A 20,083-nucleotide genomic window follows, 5' to 3' on the forward strand; every position below is an offset into this window, starting at 1 on the left:
TGCAGCAGCGCTTTAGTTTTGTTTCAGAGCTCTTCCTGATCTGCTCCCACAGAGACAACAGAAATCAGAGCTGGCATGAGATGCCTGAGAAAGACATCAAGAGGTACAAACACAACCAAGGACACAGTTGTAAAAACCAAAACACACGAGTTTGATTAACGCAATCACAGGGAAAAATGAAATGTTACAATGATTGATGGTTGCATCAAAGAATGAAAATGTACAGGTTGCCCCTCCTTTTCTTTTTTTTTAAAAAGGCCAGGAAAATAAAAACATGATGCACTAAACATTAGTCCAGCCTACAGGCGCAGTGCAGAGAGGATTTATTTGGCCTTGGAAAACTGCAGCAGAGGAAGAGGCGTTAAAACTAAAACAGACAAAGCCGTCTAGGGGGGGGGGCACAGGTTTAAAGGCGTCGCTTCACCTGTTAAATACCCAACGGTTGGAGAATAACGTCTGCTGTGAGCATGATCACGCTGGTGGACTGCACTGAACCTTTAGGCTTTAGAAACAGCTGTTCTTGTCTACACTAAACAACTTAATGCTCTGAACACTCATCGCCAGCTCAGACTGATCCTTTGTAGGAACTGGTCGATGACATCCACCAATCTATGTGGCAGTGAGTCCTTCCCACTCCACCAAGTACTGCACCTTGCCGTCCAGGGTGACCCGTCGGGCCAGGACTTTGTACCTTTCTCCGCAAGCCAGACGCCCCGCTACCCCAAAATAGCTGCTGATTGAGCTCTTTAGGTGCGAGAGCTGGGTGTTGGGGTCCATGCCGTGCACTATGTCTGTGGGGTGAAGGCCTGGGAGCGAGCCCAACATCTCTGTGGCTGGGACGTCTGCGTCTGGAAGCCTGGGAGGAGGGGGGAGTTCTGGTTTGGGGGGCTTTGGGGTTCTCCGTGGTCGGCCGCGTTTCCGTTTTAAAGGCGGAGAAGAGAAAGGCATGTTGCAGGCGGTTGTTTGCATCGTGTTGGAACTGAAGAGGCTGAAGGGTGTTTGTTACAAACGGGGGGAAAAAAGAGACAAAAAAGTGTTTTTAATTTGATGAGCAATCACACAACCAGACCTAGCCTATAAACAAGAAAACAGGGATTTATAGCCATGCTGATGGCTCAGCAGGACTCTACTTGAGTGGAATGCTTATGCTGCTAAAATGAAAAGCACCATGCTGCAGGGAAACAGCTAGAATTGTTTACAAATAATGTTTAAATCCTCAAAATCTCCTCGGTCCAAGTTGTTCCTCCCATCTCCTGATTCAGCCGTCCTGCCAACAATGCAGTAGCTCTGACTGTATGCTTAGAGTTGCTGTTCTGCTGGAAGGTGAACCTCCATCAGAGCCTCAAGTCTTTTCCAGCTTCTAGCAGGTTTTTCCCACTACCGCCCTGTATTTAGCTCCATCTATCAGTTCTGACAGCTTCCCTGTCCCTGATGAAAAAGAGAATCTACTCAGCATGATCTATTCAGAGGCTGAACATTCAGTTTAAAGTCTGCACCTCCATGTTTCACCACAGGGATGTTGTGTTCAGGGTGTCAGGGTAAATTATACTTATGATTTAAGCGCATATGATCTGCTGCTTTGTTTTTGTATATAACAAAGTCTATAGAAGATTGTGGCTGTAATCTGGAAATGTGCAAATAAATGTAAGGTGTGTAAATACTGTGCTTGGCTTTAAGGTGGGCAGCCTTGAGATTTCTGCAATCTCTATGCTGACCACTAGATGTCAGTAACTGTACATTGAGGCTTTACATTTCAGGCAGCAAAATAAAACCAAGTATTTCTTTCATTTTGTTCCTTCCTAATAAAATTCATGTTTTTACCAGCGGCGCAGCAAATCGTCAGGTCTGAACTTGGTTTGAGGAGCTCTATACAGACACTGATCTCTATTATACACTGGAGTGCTGATTTTGCTGAAAAACTGAACTCACTGGCCGCCATCTTGCTACTCCCTACTCTCACAGAATCCCATAGGATTTGGTTGCAAGTAAGGAAAAAAAAAAAACTAAGCTTAATAAAATGCCAACCTGGACTGTCTGGAAAGACTTGAGGTAGTTTCTGAGGTGCTGAGGGCGCCGAGGGATTCCACATCAGAAGTCCGTGATGACAGCAGAGGCTTGTTACTCCTGGTGCTGTGGGGATGACAAAATACAAGGAAAGAAAACAAGGTGAAAAGTCAACAACAAAAAACAAAGCTGGCCTACAAAATAAGGCTTAGTATCTTTAACAAAGGTCCCATTAATATATGGTATTAAATCCTTTCTCGGCCTGAAACACAAAAATGATCTAACATGTCCTCATCCATGTTTCACATCGTAGTGGACGACTCAAGCCCACTCTGTTCTACGTTCCTTCAGTTTAAACTCCTCAGTCTGCAACAACTTTTCACACAAAAAGTCCAAAAGATGTTTATCGAATCATAACAGGTACCCAGTACTTTTTTCCTTTGTCAGCCATTCAACCATTACATTCAAGCTTCAGCTGTTGGACAGAAGGTTGGGTCAAATCGTCAGGCTGAAAAGAATGACCAGCAATCAGTGTTCTGGGTTAAAAAAAATAAGCATTAATTCTACATGACAAATAAAATATTAGTAGATGTTGTAGAGGAATGGAAAAGCAGCAGAGCCAACATGTTGGCTCCACATGCTGCTGATGCTGTGTAACTGGATTATTCACTGAAAGGAGCGTGTTCTAAATAACAGTCAGAGATCACGTAGTGAGGTTTTCATTTTGGGAAAAAAAAACAAGTATCAAAAAGGTACTGAGTATCAGCAAATGTTTTACATGCTGATTAGGGTGCATTCGTCTCTGAAAAGATAAATAAAATGAGGCGTAGACAGTGTCCAAAAGAACAGTGTTCTTTCATTAAGATGATGATTGGAGAGGGGAGAACAAAGAAAGATAGGCTGCTCAGCTAGAAAGATTTTAAAGGCTTTAAAATGAAAATCAAAACCAAAAACCTTCTTTTGCAATGGAACAAAAAGAACAAAATGTGGCAATGAAAATCTGAAAAGTGTAGCATGCATTTGTACTTCAGATTTTTTTTGCTGCATCACAGCTATAGGTCTGTCTATTTCATCTTCGCACATCTAGAGATGTGCTATTCATTAAACATAGTTTCAACTCTAAATGAAGAGAGCGTCTTAACGCCAAATATCAAGTCTTGCCCCAGATTCTCTTTAGATTTAGGACTGAACTTTTACTGGGATAGTCCCATGTTTAAATCCATCCACATTCCCAGCAACTCCAACCAACTTCCTGCCTGGTGAAGAAAAGAATCCCCACAGCATGATGCTGCCACCACCATGGTTCATTGTAATGACTGGGTGTTTAGGGTGATGTGCAGTGGTAGATTTCCACTATAAAATAAAAGCATTCTGCATGCAGACCAAAGTGCCGTTTTTTTTTTTTTTTTGGGACCATAAGGCGAACCACATTATTTTGCGCACTAAATATTCTTCCCAAGTGTGTAATCTCCCTCCGCCCCTTCACATACACAGCTCTCTATCCGTCTCTGTTCGGAGGACAGAATAGTTTTACTACACTGCCCTGTTTTACCATAAGGCCAAAATAAACAACTTTTATATTGAATAACTTACTAGGTTTATTGGGCTAGCAGGTACTCCGGCCGCGGGCTTCCTAAAGGCTCCCACATACTCGGGTGTACTGTACTTCTTGAAGTTTATAGTGTGCCACGTACCCGACCAGAGTACGCGCGGGCCTCCACAGAGTGAACTACACCCGAGTGGTTGGGGGCCTTTACACGAATGCACTTCTAGTTTAGACATTACAGTCAGGCAGTCTTGTAGACAGCTCAGGGCTCCGATCAGGTAGTGACACAGTTTACCGTAATGCTACGAATATCCACTGAGCGGAGCGGCTTCGTTGCTTACCAAAGTGGTACTTACACATTTTAATAGATTTTTGAGCACATTGTTCCACATAAAATCAGTCAGTAAGCACAACGGTAATCATATATAAAAAAAACGCACCAGATTGTAACGCGTACCATGAATTTTCGAGAAAATTTAATGAGCTTTAAGCACGCCTTATAGTCCGGATAATACTGTATTTTATTTTTCAGGAACCAGGAAGTTTTTATTGGTCTGACCTCCTTCCACATGTTTGCTGTATCTGTACAAGCTCCGTTGCAAAGTACAAACTGGACTTCTTGTGTCTTTCTTTTAATGATGACGTTCCCCTGGCCACACCTTCAGAATTGCCAGATTTGCTGAATTTGTACCAAGATGAATTTATCCACTGGTGTACTCCATTTACTAGTTGATTGTACTGGAATTTATGTGGATTTAATTGGGATGAATAAACAACCATGACATTTTTAGATTTTATTTGAAAAAGATCAGTTTCCTTTCACTTTGCAATTATGTACTTCTTGTCTTGGTCTGTCACATTAAGTCCTGAAAAAAACTAATGCAGAAAGCTTTGTGGCTATAACATGAAAATATGTAGGAGATTAAATTTTATGAATACTTTTGCAAAGCATTGGACATAATACCGTTTAGGGCTACACAATATTAGAAAAGGTGAAAACATTGGTAAAAGTTCAGATGGTGATATAACTGACAGGCACTTAATTAATCAGAGTTATGATTTCTGCTTTAAATTCTTAGTCTCCATATCCTTCACACTGCTGGAAAAAATGAAGTACATTATTTCCAGTTTTACAACATTCTTTTTGTTGATTTTTTAAACTGCATCTGGCTGCATCCGTTTTGAAAATGAAATGTTTTTGCTCACTAATGGTTCAACTAGAACATCCTAAAGCATGTCTGCTGAACTAAACCGCAAACTTCAAACAAGTTATTGGCATAGAGCTGTTTATGTAACTACCATGCATTCAGTCTCATATTTATTGTAGTCCCAGCAGTTGTCTGGGATATTGGTATCGCATATAGTGATACTGCGATAAGGACATATTTATAAGATGTGAACCCCTAATAGTATTTGAAAGAAGACTTGTTCAGGCAGACTGCAGACACCTCAGTTCTAAACATTGAGCAACAGAACACATGAAAGCAGCTGCTCACTTACTTAACAGAGGTCAAATGATCCAGTGCACGGGGGTCCGGTTTACTTGTTTCCTGAAAAAGGAAAGGAAATTCCTCAGCCTCTAAAAAAAAGGGCTTGTGTTTTCTCTCATACATGACTTCATGTGTTCAGTGTAAAAACCTCTGTTCCTCTCAGGACACAGCACTAAGCTAGCTCAGGCTCACTGAGGCATAAATAACGAAAGCAAAAAAAAACAACACACACCAAGGATGGCTCTTTGGACCGTTGGGGTTCAGCCAGCGTCTCCAAACTGCACGCCTCTTGCTTCCTCTTTTTCTTCTTTTTCTTCTTCTTCTTCTTCTTTTCTGTGCCATTGGTTAAAGTCCCAAGGCTTCTGCAGCGGCAACAGCAACATTTCGAAATCAGTTACGAAAGCGGTGCATTAAGTGAGCATAACTGTTCAGGCATTAAACATGAAATAATGAAGGAACATAAGAGGAAGAGAGTTTTTGTTGCATTATTTGTTTTCTTACACATTTCTGATTTAATATAAAAGAAAGATAACTTGACAACTCACATAAGAGCTGTGCATTCAGAAAAGAGCTGGTTTGACAGTGAGGTTTTTCGGTTGTGTTTTTAAGTAATGGTGTAAAAACAACGCTAACATTTTCCATCATCTCGTTCCTACAGTTTAAAGTTATTTTAAGGTGCCAAAGAAAGTGCATGGAGCACAGAGTCATGTTGTGTTGCCTAATCCCATCTGCTGTTGTACGTTGACAGTCACCTGGATAAAAGCAAGCTACTACACTTTTTATCTTGTTACAGATAAAAAGTGCACCCCACCTTTCCTGCATTCCTTAGCACTAAATTCAGAAAGTGGTCCCAATATTGGGAAAAGATTAGTTTTCACAAAATTCTATGATTTTAACAGATGTGGCTTAATATTTATAATATATAATATTTATGTGGAGTAATCAGTGTCAGTCCAGCATCAAATTGATCTTAAACTCGAATACATTATGTCAAAACTTTATATACTTAGCAAAGTAACGTTTGTATAGGGTTATACATCAAAATAAATGCAACTAGTAATTACAATGCATTTCATTTACTTCTTTAAGAGAATTGGGTGTTTAGCTCAGAGCAATTTTTTAAATGTAAATTTCTTTGTATTATCAAAGTGTATTTAAATGTGTTCTCTGCATTGAAACAGATGCCATATTGGAAACAGCATTGTTAATTTCAGACTGTATTGTGATAATTATCCAAACCGTTTATAAACAGAACAGTGAGGTTTTTTATGTCCACGCCACCCAGCTCTGCCTCAGCTCTCATCCTACAGCACAAAAACAACCTTAGTAATATAGAGCAAGGGTGAAATGGGATTCAGCCTTATCCAGGGTGATTGTAAAAGGAGGGGAACAGTGAACTTTTTGTGTATATATAGTTTAGCAGAAATATTAATAACTGGCTTCTCTCTTAAATAATGTCAATTAGATCGCTAGACTCTTGTTTTCATTTTTGTGTCAGTACCAAGACGTTGTGAGATTTCAACTCATGGTGAGCATCTCATTCTGGCCCATGTACACTTAAATATTTAGATTCTGAACAATTGTCACAAGCATTTGCCACAGACTATGAAGGCAGATATGTGTAGAGGTTTTCTTTCTTACTTCATGTCAAAGAAGCTTTTGGTGGCCTTGCATCCTTTTATAGTGATCTCGTGTAACGGCTCCCCCATCACCGTGTATGCGGGTTCAGAACAGTTGGGTGGAGCAGGGGGGAAAAAGATTCTTAGGCGAAACAAATGCTTCTTTTTCTTCACCTCCTTCCCTGACATGAACCTGGAACAGGTAGAGGAAAGGGAGAAGTTAGGAATGTGATTATTTCTGAACTCCAAACAAAAGTTAGCATTATAAAGCTGAAGCAAGATTATGACACAGACTAACTTACGTGTAACAATTGTCGTTTAAGGTCTGCAGAACTTTTTCATAGCGTTCAGGTCTTGGTGTGTTGCCAAGCTGGGGACAACATAGTTAAGGCACTGGGTAAACTCAGGCAGGAACAACGTTGGATTTTCAACGAACCACAGGGAAAAAAAAAAAGCTTTCTGTATTCACGCGAGAATATGTTCTGCAAATTCCAGAAATTCCACCAGCATGAACAAGCTGGGCAGTAAACGTAAAGCTGCGGTTGCTGCTAGAATAAGCTCAAAGAAGATCGCTGTTTCACATTATCTGTTTGCTGTACTTCTGAGCTCCTCCCATGGGTCAGTACACCGTTTATTGAAATGTTTTATTGAGCTGTGTGTTTTCCCGGACGGACTAGACCACACATTGCCCACAATTTATCTTGTGCTTTGGAGATTTTATTTTGTATTTTTCCCAAAGTGGACGTGTTTTACTTAGCCACAGTGTCTCTCTTCCTGGTTGACTCATAGCTTTCCCATCAAATTGGTGCGTAGCTCCAACCAAGATAGAGCAAGATCTACCTCCTCTGGAGAAAACCGCAAACCGGTCTGCCCGGCCCCATTCACTTCAACCAGAGCTAATTGCTACGACGGGATTTTCTGTCGGATCGGATGTTTTTTTTTTTTTTTTCGGCCATTACAGGTGAGATAGCCCTCAGGGGCTCAACATGGAGAAATCCCCACCAGAGCCCAACCTGGTCCCTGCAGGTAACAGCTGACCCGACACATCCCAAGAACCATAAGCTGTCAGGAAGGAACCCAGCAGCCAGCGAAGCAGCCCATGCCTCCATGCAAACACAACACTAAGACCCCTTCGTGCCAGACTTTACCTCACGACACTGAGCCCATACGACCCCCCCCCCCCCCCCCCCCCCCCCCCCAATGCCCTGGGTGACAAACTCAGGGTTTTGTTACCATGTCTAGTGTTAATTAAAGTTATACTGGGACCCCAAGGCTAGCAGGTGGCCCAAAGCAGTTTATCTACGTTCTTTGTTTAAAGCTTAGGCCCAGCTTGGAAATACTTTGGTGGGACAATTCAACATTGTGCTTTTCCTGGCATCTATAATAAAATATGCAGGTTATTCTTTGGAAAACTTTCATCAGGAATGAGCTGCCAATTCCTTAGGTTTTCTCACTGACATGAAGTCAGAAGATAAACAGTATGAGAAAGAGCCTTAATGAAAACAAGTCCACATCTTTACTAGTTGCCTGCTGGGTGTCATGCACGAGTCTCTTACCTTCCCCAGCTGCAGCAGCTCCCAGTTCTCATTAATGTAAGGCATTAACTGCATTTGAGAGTCAAAATACCTCTTCTTCTGAATCACACTCAAGTTGTACAAGCACAGATGAACGACATCTTTCCTGAAATATTTAAGACAAAAAAACATTTGAGATGACATGTTTCATGAATTGGCGCTATGTAAATAAAATTGAATTGAATTTAATCTGCCAATAAAGCATTTGCATTAATCCTAATGAAAGGGTTTGTAGGTCGTCTTTGTTAAGACGTGTCTACTCTGCTACTGCTGATTTTTTTTTTTACTTTACTTTTATTAATTATTTAACAGAGAAGTAAAACAAAACAACAGATACAAGCACAATGCCCAGACTAGCAAAAATAAAACTATAGCGAAGAGAGTGTGGCAGTACAGGATATAGAAAACAGAAATAAAATTCAAGCTTTGTTTGTATATCAGCAAACCTACTTGGCAATAAACTTGATTCTGATTCTCAGGGAGAAAGAAAATTATATTCAGAAAGTCGTAATCGCATTCATTCATAAATAAACCAAGTTACCCCTAGTACAAATAAATTATAATCCTGTATATGAAAATAATTATGCCACAGAAATCTCACCATACATAAAATCATTGGGGGGAAAAAAAAAAGACATTTTCCATGCCAGATTAATTTGATACATTCCGCCTTTTTTGCCATCTTCTAGCAGATGCTTTTTTGCTAGTTGCTAACATTGTTTTAATCAAGTATTTATTCTTCCGGTTCAGAGATGATCAGCAAACATAACCCAGTTAGGATGTGAATAAAAAATAAAATAAAATAAAAAAACCTAAATGTGGCATATTTCTGCTTAAAATGTTATATGACTGAATAAAATACTAACGCTAACATGACTACCATTCTAGGTTTAGCCATTTTCAACAACATGAAGGCAACTTCTCCATCATGTTGATTAATGTATTTGTTAGTTGAAAAGTGCTGTAAAGAAAGTGATAATAAAATAATGTTTAATAATTTCTACACATTAAATCCCTCATATCTTGGAAAATACACAATTTGGGGTTTAAACAGTCAGATAGAAGTAAATTTATTTAAAGACTGGGCGTGTAACAAGTGCAGACAGATATTTTCTCCTGAATGACCTCAGGGAACAGGGATCTGTGTAATATTTTGTCATAACTCTGCTGGTCAGTGATAAGCAGGCCCCATTACCAGTAAGACAAGGCTAATTTATTTATACAGCACTCTTCAGTAACAAGACGATTCAAAGTCCTGTACATGAACAGAAGAATATTACAGAGGGAAAGAAAAACATTAACGAAGGAATAAGCTAAGTAAACCATTGACTAGACTTCTTTCATACATTAACAAACATACAGAAAGCATAGACAGCAGCAAGACAGAGGGACATGAACATTAGTTACTTTATCTTTACAACCCGCAGTACACTGCTGCTGGTTTTAGTCTGCAGAACTTATCTGTTTTAAGTTCTGTAAGTTTGTAGTAAATTACATTGGAGGTCATGGGTTTGTGGCTTTTCAACTTTGTCAGCTGATTGAATCTACTGACAATTAGCCATGGTGGCTAATAAATGTCGAGCCAGAGACAGAACGCTGTGTGACAACAGACAAAGTAAACCCTTTACTCACCAGCTGAGAGGCAGCCGGTCAAGGAACTCTGGTCCACCGCTGCATACTGAACAGACGAAGAGGTAAAACCTGAACAGAAGAAAACGCCACATCATCAACACGCATTGCACTGCAGCATTTTGTGATCAATGAGCATATTTAAAGAAACAATAAGTAATAATGACACCTAGTGGTTAAAATCGGAACAACATACACTGCCTTTTACTGATACCCGCCATTTATTCAACGGTCCGGTGCTGCTGAGAAACCTCACTGAATTTTTACTTCCAATGGACCAATGAAATATTTCTGGTCTGCTTCTCTTACCGGCTTACATGTTTGCAGGCTGCTGCTCTTTTGCCAAGATAAAATACCAAATGCTATGCTCTGTTTTGAGAACCCTGGGAACTCTGATATGATTGGCTCAGGAACCAGGAAGTAAACACAGGATACACACTGAATTGAAGTCATTCCGGACCTGACCTCTAGGTTTGAAAGGAGAAAAACGTGACTAAGACATTGTTGATGGAGAAGACCGATTTATAGAAAATGTGACTTCCATTCCGGGTGTCAAATGAGAATGATTTAGGCTGATTTTACAGTAAATATTTTAGTTATTGCTCCTTTAAGAGAAAGATATCTCAATATTTATGCAATGATTTCACTACATTTGATTTCAACTAATCCTGCGTAAGATTATAAGTTTACATATTCATCGCCTCTCTGGTCCAAATAAACTGTCCTCGGATTAAATGGCTCTTTTATTTTTTAGGGCTTAGAGTTAAAATCTATCAGCTGGGTCACTGTGTTTGGTTTTGCAGTAATGTTTATGATGTGCAAATAAGATTCATTTAAGAAGTCAACCAAGTATAAATCATTGATGAACAGATTTAACTAAAATGAATATAGACAATCTAAACCAGATCACATACTTTAGATTTTAGAGTTAAGTGTTTGCACCTATCTCCATTGAGCAGTGGCATCTGTAAGCAATGTAGACACTCCTCATGGAACCACTGCTGACACCTGTTACACTGCAGCATCTTCAGGTACCAGCTACAAAGAAAGTAAATAAAAACAGACATCTATGATGATATATGCGATATGTCATATGATCTGTGGAGTTTATTGAACAAATTATTTTGCATGTTTGCAGTGGTAATGTGCTACTCACTCTCCTGGTCCTCCACAGTAGCAGTAGCATTGCTGGACGTTGGTTTTATGACCCTGATCCCACACAAGTTCCTCGGGAGCATAGGGAAAGGATTGGTGATACTCCATATGTGGCTCCTGCTTTGCTTGTTTTGGAAAGCTCTTGGTAGATGCCCCCGTCCTGTGTTCACTCACCCTCTGCATTTACAAACAAAATACCTATTCATACATGTTCTTCATTGTACAATCCATTACAGAATGTTTTTCCGCTGGTCTCTTCCTGTTCTCTGTTGCTGTGAATTGTGTTTTTGTGTTCCAGACTCTCATTTTTATCTCTTTGCTGTGAAATCTCTCTGTTTCTAACACCTAAGCACATTTAAAGCACATTCTCTGTTGCTGCACTTCACGTTTGGGAACTCCTATAGCTTCCTCCCCTATCCTTCTGTTAGCTTCTCCGTCTCTGTCTCCCACTCTCTGCTGCTCCCTGTGCCTGATGTTTAGTTATTCCTCTGCCTCCTTTAGTGATAATGGTATGTGTAATAAATGTAGTTGTTTTTGTAGCTTTGGAGGCGAGGGTGCTCCGTGCTGTTGAAAAAACAGCAGATAGCCGCCCCTCAGCTAGCATAGAGCCACAGAGATTAGCTTCACGTAGCGGTCCTCCAGCAGCACCGGAGCTGACATGGATAAGCTTGTCCTGTTAGATCTCGATACAGTTGATCACAGTATTTGTACCGTAGTTTACCAAAGTCGTACTAAAACATTTTGATGGAGCGCCACAAGTGCCCTGTACCACACAAAAATCGCTTTGAGGTTAGTAAGCACAACCAGAATTAGTACCATAGTCCATATATAAACCCCACCGGATTATATTGAAAAAAATTAAAGCCTTTTTAGTGCACACGTGCCCTCGGGTCAGTTTGCCACATTAGGAACAACTTGAGGCTGACAAGCGTTTACATGCATGACGATCGGATTATCAATCAACATAAACCACACCTCTTCATTCAGAAAACAATTTCATTTCGATTGAGCTTAATCCGATCATTAGATTTTGACTGCCTTGTTTATGTGACGCTTTTTTATTCCAACTGGTACTTTATTCCAATTACTTTTGTCCATGTAAACGTAGCTAATGTAAATTATTGTGAATTGCATGAATGTATCAGACAAATACTCCCTGAGGGGTTGAAAAGTGTGTCATTTTTGCACACTTATGGGGGAGCATTTGACAGTATTTTAAACACATTTTCCACCATATACATAATATTATTACCCATTCCTAGTTTAAAATTTAATAATAATAATAATAATAATAAAGTGAGGATCATACTGGTCCCCATTCTTTGAAATAACCTGCTGTTCCAACACCCAACTCCTACCTCGGACAAAGAAGCCAGCTGACACTCTGAGCACAGCCACTTGTCATCAGAGTCAATGACGGCAGCATCAATAATGGGCGAGTGACACATCTGATGGTAGCCTGGATGGCAAACACATTTACTGTCATGTGAACAACTCAAAACATCTGCCTAAAACAACTACTGAAACAGGCACAGATTTAAGTAGATACAACTTAGAACTAACCTACTTATTTTAGGTTTTAACTTAGAACTTTGCTATCTTCATGGTTTGTTTTAAAGGCATCCCAAACAAGCAACTGTACCTTGACCACATTTGTCACAAATGACAATCTCGTTAGGTTCCTCTGAGGTCTCATCCTGGCATATAGAGCAAACAATGTCATCATCCTCATCATCCTTGTCTTCTTCGTCTCCTGAAACGGAGAAAAATTGTAAATGTCAACAAAAGCTAAGCCAAAGTAAAAATTAAAAAAACAACTGAGTTCTGCAGTGTGAGATTTCTTTTTCCTCTTCGTGTCTATAATGTAGACATGAAGCATGGTTGATCTTCTCTTTGCTCTGACTGCAGCAGGCATGTTTCAATACGTGGGAAGGCAGAGAGGAAAGTTCTAGTTTTAGGTTAGACAGTGGACATTCACGCTCTGCGGCTTCAGCGGCGTCTGCCTCCTGTTCAAGCCGATACAGGGAGGCTGATCTGGGGCTGCCGCTCTCTGTCTGCTGGCTGGCTGTTGAAGCCGCTGAGCGCGAATGTCCAATGTCCAACCCAAAATCAACTTCACCGCGGTGTCAGAGCAGCCCCTTACCGGTGCCTCAAGACACTAATGGCAGAACAATTGGTTACTTTCATGTAGATTCGCCAATAACAGATAAAAAGTTGGTAGATTTGTTTCTAGTCATTTTTCTGAAGAAAAAAAAAAAGTTGCTAGAGGGTTTGAAAAGTACAACGGTGCTTGATATGGAGGCACAAGATGGACGATTTTAGACAAAAGCAGGATTTCAACAGATATGCGCAAATTTGTCAAAATAATGACCAGGTTATGTAGACCATGTTAATAGCTTATTGTCAAAAACTGTTATTTGGGGGCGAGTTACCCTTTAAAAACCATCCAGGTAAAACTGTGTTTCACAGGAAACTGGGCCAAAATTCCTCCACAGCGATGTTAAATCTCCCTGCCAGTTATTGAAAACATAAAAGCAAAAAGACAAAACAATTGTGTAAATGGAACAATACCTTTCCACAGCACTGTACCAAAGTTGGGAATCAATCGTGGGTACAGGTGAGCTCAAGCAGGAATTAAAAAGTCATAAAAAAAAAAAATGAAAGAAAACCTATCTTGAGTATTTTAATTTTCCAAATGTATTTAGTTATTTAAATATTTACCCCATTCTAACAATACACAAAAACAGGCCATTAGAAATGGCCACTAATAAACTACATTTCTAACAGTGTTTAGAGCAAATCAGGTGAACAATTTCTAAACTACCTTTGATCAATATTTTGTTTTCACAATGCATCACAAAAAACAGTTAAAATCCACTATCAGGCAAGAACTTAACTTCAACTGGTGAGTCAGGATACAAGAGGGCAGACTTAAGCTTATCTTTCCTGTGGGGATTGTTTTTCATTGAGAGTGCACTGCAACCGCACAGATACAGCCAACTGTTAACCGTCAGTCAGGACAGGAACTAAATACAACTGCAAGTGTAAAGCACGCATGGTGATGCTACAAATCAGCCGAGATTCAAAACTGACCACAATGTATGGAAACTTCATGTTTCTGTAGACAAATTATCATCAGAAAAAGATTCAGAGTCAACTGCAGGGTTTGGTAGGCTGCATAGAACATAGTAATTGCATTCAAATAACCCACCAGGGAAAGCTCCAGGGTCTGATGGTGGTCAGCTTCTCTCAATGGACAGGAGCCGACCGTCCTGCACATTTATTTCATATTTCAGCTGACACTTCCTCAGAAGAGGGGATCAAAAAATATGACGGTTTTCCATGGTCATTGTAGTAGCCAAAAGCAATACCCCAAGAGCCAGAGTGACTACAGGCCAATTATCCTGACTTTACAGTCATCAAGTCCCTTGATAAAATGCTCAAAAGCAGAATTTTAAATATAAGCCAGACGCCTGATGCTTTACAGTCTGCGCACTGGACAGAGTCTGAGATGGATGATATTCGTATGCTTTTGAATCTTGTTTCATGTCAAATTGAAAGCAAGAAAAAAAACTCATGCCAGGCTGTGTTCCCAGATTTTTCATCTGCTTTGATCAAGTGGACAGTCGAAATTAAAGTAATTTTATCTTAAAATCTTCTAATAACTAGGGCCATGCTTGCATGGCGCAGGGGTAGTGTGCATGACCCATATACGGCTGCCTTAATCCTCGACGTGGCTGACCCGGGTTCGTTCTGACCTGAGCTCTTTGCCACATGTCTTCCCCCCTCTGTCAAACCCCCTTTCCTGTCAGTCTACTTTATGAAAAACGAGCCATTGGTGCCGTAAACACCCAGAAAAAGAGTATAACAAAAACAAATAATCTTCCAATAACTGAATAATTATCAGTGTTCTTTAAAGTGATGAGGCCAGTCCTGGACCAATTGTCAGAGAATTGACTGGCTGGTGTAACAGGTCTCTTTCTCCACGGTTAAGTGTTTATAAGACAAAAGGAGGTGTGCACTAATTCAGACACCGGCTCCCAGATTCTCAGAGCACAGCTATGAAGGAACAGGTTGTTGATTAGGTGACCGGTTGTAAATACCTGGAAACTATAACAGATCCCAAACTGAATATTAATTAAAAGAGGACATATGACGCTTTATTAATGGCCTCTTTTCACATTTAAAGCATTCAGCTGTCTATATAAAGGGGAACTGCAATGACAGTCTGAACACCTCGTTATTGTTGCCCCACAGCCACTCATCTTTTATCCATGTTGTGAGGAGCGTCTGACACGCCGACTAAATGAAGACAGTGTTGGCTGTATCCAACAAACGTTTTAGTCATATAAGGGGACCTGTCCAGATGACGCAGCCACTAAACCAGCAACATTTGAAACCGCCCCACCGCCGGGTACATCTCGACACCCCTATCCACATAACCGGCTACAAACTGAATAGGTTTGTGCTCGCTTCTTCACCAAAACACGTGCACTAAAGAAACAGTGAAAAAACAAAACAACAAAAAAAAAAACAATGGCAGACTTCAGAGTTGCGGTTGTGTTTCAGATACTATTCAATTTGTTGTGGATTTTACGTTAACACATTTTGCTCCCCTAGAGCATTTGTGTGGACAGCCTTGTCATTGGTCCAGACAAATGGCTCTTTTCTCTCTCCTGCGTTTGTTGTTTTCATCTTGCTCTTCTTCCTTCTATTCTGTGGCAGTTTTACAGCGACACTCACTGATGTGGCATAGGTATTACAACGCCTATTAAGGCTCCTCTGGTTTCATACCATTTCATCTTTACGCTCAAACTTTTCTGGGCGGATACGGTACATGTGGATGTAGCCTGTAGCAACTTGTTTTGGTGCTGTCCCTTTAAATGTAAAAAAGACTCTTATCACCCCGCCTCCCTCCAGGTCATAGAGCTTTCAACCATAGACATCATATACGTAGATGCCTCATTGGGTGCAGGTTCTTACGTTACCGCCATATTGTTTGTGGCAGAAAGAAGTTAAATTCTGTTGTATAGTCACAGATTAGGAACAGACGTTTTGGGGGAGTATTAAAGAGAAAGTTACTAATATGAGATAAAAAGTCCTAGTACAATAAAGTAAAAAAAAAAAAAGACAAAAGTAGTGATATTATGAGGAAAACGTCAAAGTATGAGAATTAAGGGGGGACATTTCAGAATAGTCACAGTTTGCAGAACTATTTCAGTCCTGGAGTAATAGGGCCTGTTAGATTCTTTTTATTATTTTTTATTCTTTACGAGTATAAAGTCAGGAGAATGAAGCCAAAGGGATACAAAAATAAACTCGTAATATTACAAAAAAAAAAAAGATATTACGAATATAAAGTATGTTCTGAGATTAAACTCCCTCTGATGCTGTTTAAGTGACTCAGACTAACTGCAGATTTGCCACATTCAACATGGTGGACGCTCTGATGCATCGCAGCATAGGCAGAACCCGCCCGACGAGGCGTCTACGTTTATGATGTCTATGCTTACAACTATATCTTGTAGTATGCTGGGAGACAGTGTAGTGAATTGTGTGGGTTCATAAACTCAACCACCGAACATTTTCACTTATCCACTTGTAGTTTAGGCATCCTTCACCTTGGACTACAAAATTGCAGCAAAAAAATAAAAAAATGTCAGATTTGCGAAATTGGTAAGCCGGAAGTCCATGACGCTATTTAGCAGCTCAAGAGCAAATACTGTGATGTAGTTGTTCAAAATTTTTTTAGAGAAAACCAAACAGTTTGAAGAAAAGAAAAAATCTGCTGTATTTATCACATTTTCAGGTACAAAAACGCATTTGGGTCTTTTCTGAAATCATTAGAGTCTGTTCTACCTGTTTTTTTAGTTACACATATGCTCTTTTAGGATGTTTTTAAATGGGTTTAAATAAGAATCTGTTAATGCAACAGCTGTTTATTAATCTGTAAAAAAAAACAAAAAAAAAAAAAAAAAACATTATCATTGATTACAGCACAAATGTCTTTGTGAATATCCATATCTGTGTCATTTTGATATACTGCAAACCAACTGTCTTTCCAAGATAAGGTCTGAATGAAGCCCAGACCTGATCACCAAGATGCAGACATTGAAACTGGGAGAATTTACCTGTTTGAATATCGCTCCAAAGTACCCAAGACTTCGATCTATCCTCAAAGACCACAAAGCAGCGCTGCTTGTCCCGATCTATCTGAAAAAGACAAAAGATTTGCACATTTCTAATGTCCCCTGATAAAGGCCTAATGATAGTGTAAAGTAAGGTTGCACAACGCAGTAAACTGCAAATGTCATTAAAACATCATATTAGCACATTCAAAGACTCACAATACATTGAAAGTGTCATGAACATGCCAACAATTTATACAGCCTGTTAGGTAGTTCAACTGAAGTAGTTGCATTTTTTTGCATAATTTTTAACCAAGGATAATGCCATTGCACGACTGTCTTTGATCATGCAGCCCTATGGTAAAGGAGGGCTACTCGTGTAAAAACAGAGAAAGACACAGAGATACAAAAGATCCAACAAATAACAGAACAAGTCTTGCTTTTTTTAAGACATTCTAAGCAACACCTCCCTCACACCAACCAACCTTTGTGATTGTTCCCAAATAGAACAAGCCATCAGACCACCTGGCCAACACATCCTGCCCCTCTGTGAACCTGGCAGACATGTCTTCTTCCCCATGCTCCCCCCTGGCTGAGAGGCCGCGGGGTGACAGGGACACGGCCTGCTGCTCAGGGTGAGCTCTGTGATGGAGAGGCGACTGATCCACAGCCCCAGAGTCTCTGAAAACAGGAAGCACAAGCACAATGGAACACATGCGCACACGTTTATGGACTCGGCAATTCATTTTAACCCTAACCTAGTGTTGAAATGCATGCATACCAGACCCATCTAAAGAAAGCCGAGAAAAAAGCAGTGAAAAGGTAAAATGTTGGCAACCTGCTTCGTTTGAGGACGTGTACAAATGTGAGGTCCTGCATGTGTTGCGGGATTTTAAAATACAAGGGGGCATTGTTTGGTTCCAAAGCTTACAAAACAACAAGGGAAGCCAGTCAGTGCGCCTGTGTAGCTGGTGATTATGACCATAATTAGCACTAATTGCCAATTAAATAAAGGCTCAGACGCCGAGTATTTCTATAAGCCCGTAAGACCCCAAAAATAATGGCAAAACGTTAACGAAAGCTCCTTTAACCACTTTTAATCTGCTTATGGCAACAGATGTACGTTTTTGTTGTTGTTTCACCTACGGTGGAAATTATATTTTTATTTCTAAACAACTCTTTTCGGTTTTCTTTTCTCCCACCGCTTCATTTCAGTCCTTTGTCTGGATAACGACTGGACAAAAAAAAAAAAAAAAAAAAAAGACGCACCGGAGAAGATAAAAGCCAAGTCTCGCAGTTAGTGTGAAGGAGGAAAGCAGTGGATGTGTTTTATTAGGGAATCAATTTGATGTTGATACCTCGGACAGCCCACATGCAAAGCAGTTCCCCCGGCCAGGTCACTGACCGTCGAACCCCAAACCCCCCTCCCTCCCTCCCTCAGCGAGAGGAAAACATGACAACAATACCTCATTCGGTCACCTCCGTTGTTACAAATGCCTCGCGAGACGAAAAAGCAGAAAAGGCGCGAGGCAGTTTTCCCGCTGCTGCGATGGCTTAGATTTATCAACTAATGTGTGCGCCGAAAACCCGCAGAGCGCGAGCCTTGCTTAGAAAATAATAAACGGTTCATTCTCCCCCAGCACGTTCGCCATTTTGGTTTCCCGCTGATGAACGGGGAGTGCATTATGGGAAGCGCTGTTGCTGCAGGCTCCCGTCTGCACAAATTTCAAACATTTGAATTTGTAGGCAGGGAAAACTACCAAGTGCAACATATCCGCCCCTGAAAGATAAATAATATCAATCTTATGTTAATTTGTCACCGCAGATTTTATTGGACTTTTCTTTAAAAGTGTGGGGAGGAAAAACTAACAGCTTATTCACTTTTTTATGGTACGCAACACATTCTGACAGGATGAGATTATATTTAATCAGAAGAAGCACATGTTTACCTTGTATATTATGCAACTACTTGTTGGCGCTCACGCGTTATTTTTAATAACGTAAATTATCATGACCGGAAGTTCAACTTAACTCAGGTTTCCTCTGAGGTTTTTCAGGGACGCAAAAGGGCGTTTCTCCTCAAAAGTGGGCGTTTCTTTTTAATCACTAGGCCATTTGATTGGTCAACAAGTACAACCATTAGGCTAGAAATGATTGTTGTTGTCATTTTCATTTTCTGACCAAAGTTTATCTGTAACCTTCAGAGGCATACCCAGAGAAACAGAAGTTCACTCTATTCTAAAATTTGTGGGGTGCCATTTGTAAAGTTACAGTCAAAAATTGACAGCAATATTTTGATTTAGGTAAACTGATAAGACAAGATATGATAAGACATACCTTTATTGTCCCACAATGGGGAAATCCGGGTGTGACAGGTGGCAAAAACACAAAATCATTAATTAAAAAGAAGTTCTAAAGCAACTGAAAGAGAACTTATAAGAAAGGCAAAAAATAAAAACAGGGAGTAAGCATTACACAATTATTGGTAATGCGGCATATTTAGATAAAAATGCAATATTCAAGTTAAACAGGAAACACAGTAGACGATTTACACAACAGTGTGAGAAAAATATGCAATATGCATGATTATACAAGCAACACACCAGAGTAGCTAAAGCGTGTGCAAATGTCCATTAGCATTTGAGACAGTGTAATTAATCCATGATCAGATCAGAACCCGTGCTACCATTAGCATCTTGTAAATACGTATTGAGTTTGTTGCGAGCAGCAGAGATTATAAAATCTGGCAGCAGATGGGGTGAAGGACCACCATTTAGCCTCTCATTAGAGAAAAAAAAATTGGGGTTAAATTTTTAAGATAATATGTTCACCAAGTTATTCGTGCATTTATAAATGTCTCAGTTACAAACTGAATATTTGGTTTAAAATACAAATATTTAGTTACAAATTAAATATATGGTTTCCTAATTAAATATAA

At 40.0% G+C, this 20,083-nt stretch overlaps 1 protein-coding gene across 1 annotated transcript; it reads right to left on the minus strand.

Annotated features, from left to right (window-relative positions):
- Positions 1–526: 526 nt before the first annotated feature.
- Positions 527–18,836, minus strand: mtf2 (metal response element binding transcription factor 2). The gene is made up of 15 exons (XM_012856060.3): positions 18,612–18,836; positions 17,631–17,826; positions 17,149–17,230; positions 12,660–12,770; positions 12,376–12,476; positions 11,019–11,194; positions 10,805–10,900; positions 9,866–9,934; positions 8,216–8,339; positions 6,962–7,029; positions 6,682–6,852; positions 5,273–5,402; positions 5,051–5,100; positions 2,026–2,130; positions 527–988 (listed from the first exon to the last, which is right to left on the minus strand). Exons 1-15 carry the CDS (start codon positions 18,614–18,616, stop codon positions 610–612), a joined length of 1,863 nt encoding a protein of 620 aa, XP_012711514.2. The 5' UTR covers positions 18,617–18,836; the 3' UTR covers positions 527–609.
- Positions 18,837–20,083: the final 1,247 nt, after the last annotated feature.

The sequence above is a fragment of the Fundulus heteroclitus genome, chromosome 6 (genome assembly GCF_011125445.2).
Source record: "Fundulus heteroclitus isolate FHET01 chromosome 6, MU-UCD_Fhet_4.1, whole genome shotgun sequence".
In the NCBI taxonomy this organism is placed as follows: Eukaryota; Metazoa; Chordata; class Actinopteri; order Cyprinodontiformes; family Fundulidae; genus Fundulus; species Fundulus heteroclitus.

Bases quoted from the DNA above. Each gene is read 5' to 3' on its own strand.
- mtf2 (XM_012856060.3), bottom strand. The intron at 12,477-12,659 runs GTACAGTTGCTT...TTTGCCATCCAG, and splicing joins TTGTGACAAATGTGGTCAAG to GCTACCATCAGATGTGTCAC. The intron at 989-2,025 runs GTTGGCATTTTA...AACACCCTTCAG, and splicing joins AGTCTTTCCAGACAGTCCAG to CCTCTTCAGTTCCAACACGA.